Raw genomic sequence first — 3,286 nt, forward strand, 5'->3', positions numbered from 1 at the left:
ATTCAAGTCATCTTTTGATGATTGAATTGGACTGATTTGTGGTTGTAATTTGTCACTCTAAAGCTGTTAAGCAAGAGTGTGTGTCTACTTGATCAAAGCTGTGAAGCAAGATCAAGTGTGTGTCTTCTTGATCAAAGCCGTGAAGCAAGATCAAGAGTGTGTCTTCTTGATTGAAACTGTGAAGTAAAATCAAGAGTGTGTTATTGAAAAGTGTTTTCTTTTCTCAAGGGATTGTTGTTTAAGATCACAAGTGTGATTGTAGGGAAGTGAGTGGGTTCTCATATCTAAGAGTGCTTAGGTAGAAATTGCACGGGTAGAGACTAGGTGAGAAAGACTGTAACTTGTTGAAGTGTACGGAGAGTCTTTGAACTGATTCTATTTTAGTGAATTTCCTTCCTGGCTTGGTAGCCCCCAGATGTAGGTGAGTTGGACCGAACTGGGTTAACAATTGTCTGTGTATCTTTTGCATTACCTTTCTATATCTTTCTTCTGTTAGTGTAATTCAGATATTAGTGTTGTGACATTACATTCGACATCTCATATCTGATACCAGAATTTCAATCCTTGTCATATCAAGCAAAGTTCGGTTTCTTCTTTCAACAAGACCATTTTGTTGAGGAGTGTATGGAGCAGTCACATCATGCTCGATTCCATTATCCTCACAATACTTCTTGAACTCTGTAGAGTTATATTCACCTCCACCACCAGTTTTGAGAACTTCAGTTTCTGACCACTCTGATTCTCAGCCTTAATTATGAATTTCTTAAATTCAGCAAACACCTCATTTTTTAACTTTATGAGGAATACCCACTTCATCCTTATGAACTCATCAGCAAATGACACAAAGTATTTATTCCCTCTAAGTGAAGGTACTGAAATGGTCCACACACATCAAAATGCACCACACCCAGCGCATGCTTTGCTCTTAGAGGAATTTCAAATGCAAATGTCAGTCTTGGTTGCTTCCCTCTCATGCACACATTTCATGACTTCTCTGGATTTTTAATTACAGGAATTTCATGTACCAACTTTTTTGAATTCAGATGCCCTAAGCTTCTGAAGTTCAGATGACCAAATATTTTGTGCCACAACTCACTTTCCTTCACAACACTTGTTGCACTAAAGCATTCAGAGTCTGCAATTTTAACATTCACTTTGAATGTCCTATTGCTTCTCTATTTTGACTTCATAGTCAGCTTCTGGTTACAGTCATACAACTTCAAAAGATTGTCCTTCATGGTAATTGAAAATCCTTTCTCAATTGGCATACACTCATCATATTGCTTTTTATGCCAGGAACATATCACACGTTCTGAATCAATGCAGTTTTACCATTATTCAGAACTACTTTAACATTTCCTATTCCTTCAGCATTCAGATATTTATCATCAACACATCTGATCTTGGTCTTCTTACCAGAGTCAAACTCAACTAGCCATTTCTTATTTCCAGTGGGGTGATTTGAACAACTAGTGTCCATGTACCACCAGTCTTTCAAAGATGCACTATCAGACTCAGAAGCCATCAATAGCACATGTTCATCATCAGAATCTCCTCTAACTATGTTTGCTTCATCTAACTTCCTTTCCTTGTTTGACCAACAATCAATAGCAGAGTGGCCAAACTTCATACAATAATAACACTAAACCTTCCTTTTCTTATACTTATCCTTCCCCCTCTGAGTACTCTTCTTCCTTTCAGAAGTTGAGGTTTTTGACTTCTGAACACCATTAAATTTCTTCTTGGATTTTGACCAAGACTACTTCTGATATTTCTTACCATAAGTTGATTTTAGAGCCTGGTGATCTACCTCCATTTCAGAGTTTCTCTTAGTCAGACGCAACTCTTGTGCCTCTAGACTGCTTTGCAGCTCTTCAAATCTCATGGTGCTAAGATCTTTAGAATGTTCAATTGCTACAATGATGTAGTCAAACTGAGGATTAATATATCTAAGTACCTTCTCAATGATCATTTCTTCATAATCACTCTAGAGATATAGTCAGTACCTTCTCATTGTTCTTCATGTCAAGATTCTCATACTGCTTTCATAAAGACTAGAGCTTCACCTTCTTCACTAATGCATCATCGTCATAGTACCGTACCAGTGTGTCCCACACAGCCTTCACCGTCGTTGAATCAGTGATTTTCTCAAACAGGTTTGCATCCACACACTGATGGATGTAGAACAACGCCTTTTGATCCTTCTTCCTCAGATCATGCCAAGCATTCCTCTACGCATCTATTGCATTTGTTGGAAGTGCAACTAGAACGTAATTGTCATTGACGAGATCAAGAATATCTTGAGCGTCAAACAACACACGCATCTGAATCATCCACCGATTCTAGTTTTTGCCATCAAACACTGGAAGCTTAGTGCTCTGATTACCGTTTTCGTTCATCTTCAACCTTGTGCAATTCACTCAGATCTCACCAAACACTAGTGTTTCCTAATCCCGCAGAATCAAGAAATGTGAATTTGTTACGATTCTGATCAAAAAATTCAACACGAATTCAAGAAACAAAATCAATCACACAATGCCTAATTGTTCACTCGTGTTTCCCTGTGGATCTGAATCAGGCTCTAATACCAATTGTTGGTGCACAAGATGAAGAAGATGAAGATGAAATAAGAGAGAGAATTGAAATAACAAACTTTCACTACTCTTCCAAAACGGTTACAATAAATGGTTACACACACACCACTATTGACAGCTACACTTGTTTATATACAAATAATGCCACGAAGGCAAAAGGTTAACCTACACTAGCTAGGTTAAGTTTAACAAAACTAATACTACTACTACCGAATATGAATTACTTCTAACAACTCTGACCAAAATAATATATCGGGTTCAGATAACTAGAAATAAGAGACTAACCCCACTTAATGAGATACAGTTTAATTATTGTTGTTGTTTCTTTGATTTTCCTAATTGAGACAACTTCTATTTGTGAAACTTCAGATTTACTTGATTTTTGAGTCTTGGTTCAAACCTTTGGAGATTTTCTGATGCTTTGGCGGATATGATTTTGTTTTGTTTTCTCTTAATTTCTTTTGTTTTTTCATTCTATTTTTGAGTTTTGATTTTTTTATTCTTCTCTTTTATGGGTGAGGTCTTACCCCATATTTGTTTACATTTTTTTCATTTATAATATAGCTTTAGTCTTTTGAAAAAACATGGAATTTTCACCTCATATAACTCTTGAAAAGACTTAAATAAACTTATGCGTCATACCCATTTTTTATTTCTATATATCTCTAAGATATAGAAGCTTAAAACCTTAA

General features: G+C 36.2%; 1 protein-coding gene across 1 annotated transcript; it reads right to left on the reverse strand.

Annotated features, from left to right (window-relative positions):
- Positions 1 to 1,303: 1,303 nt before the first annotated feature.
- Positions 1,304 to 1,972, reverse strand: LOC127137858 (uncharacterized). The gene is made up of 2 exons (XM_051064278.1): positions 1,811 to 1,972; positions 1,304 to 1,624 (listed from the first exon to the last, which is right to left on the reverse strand). The coding sequence occupies exons 1-2, from the start codon at positions 1,970 to 1,972 to the stop codon at positions 1,304 to 1,306; spliced, it is 483 nt and encodes a 160-aa protein (XP_050920235.1).
- Positions 1,973 to 3,286: the final 1,314 nt, after the last annotated feature.

The sequence above is a fragment of the Lathyrus oleraceus genome, chromosome 4, assembly GCF_024323335.1.
Source record: "Lathyrus oleraceus cultivar Zhongwan6 chromosome 4, CAAS_Psat_ZW6_1.0, whole genome shotgun sequence".
NCBI classification, from domain to species: domain Eukaryota; kingdom Viridiplantae; phylum Streptophyta; class Magnoliopsida; order Fabales; family Fabaceae; genus Lathyrus; species Lathyrus oleraceus.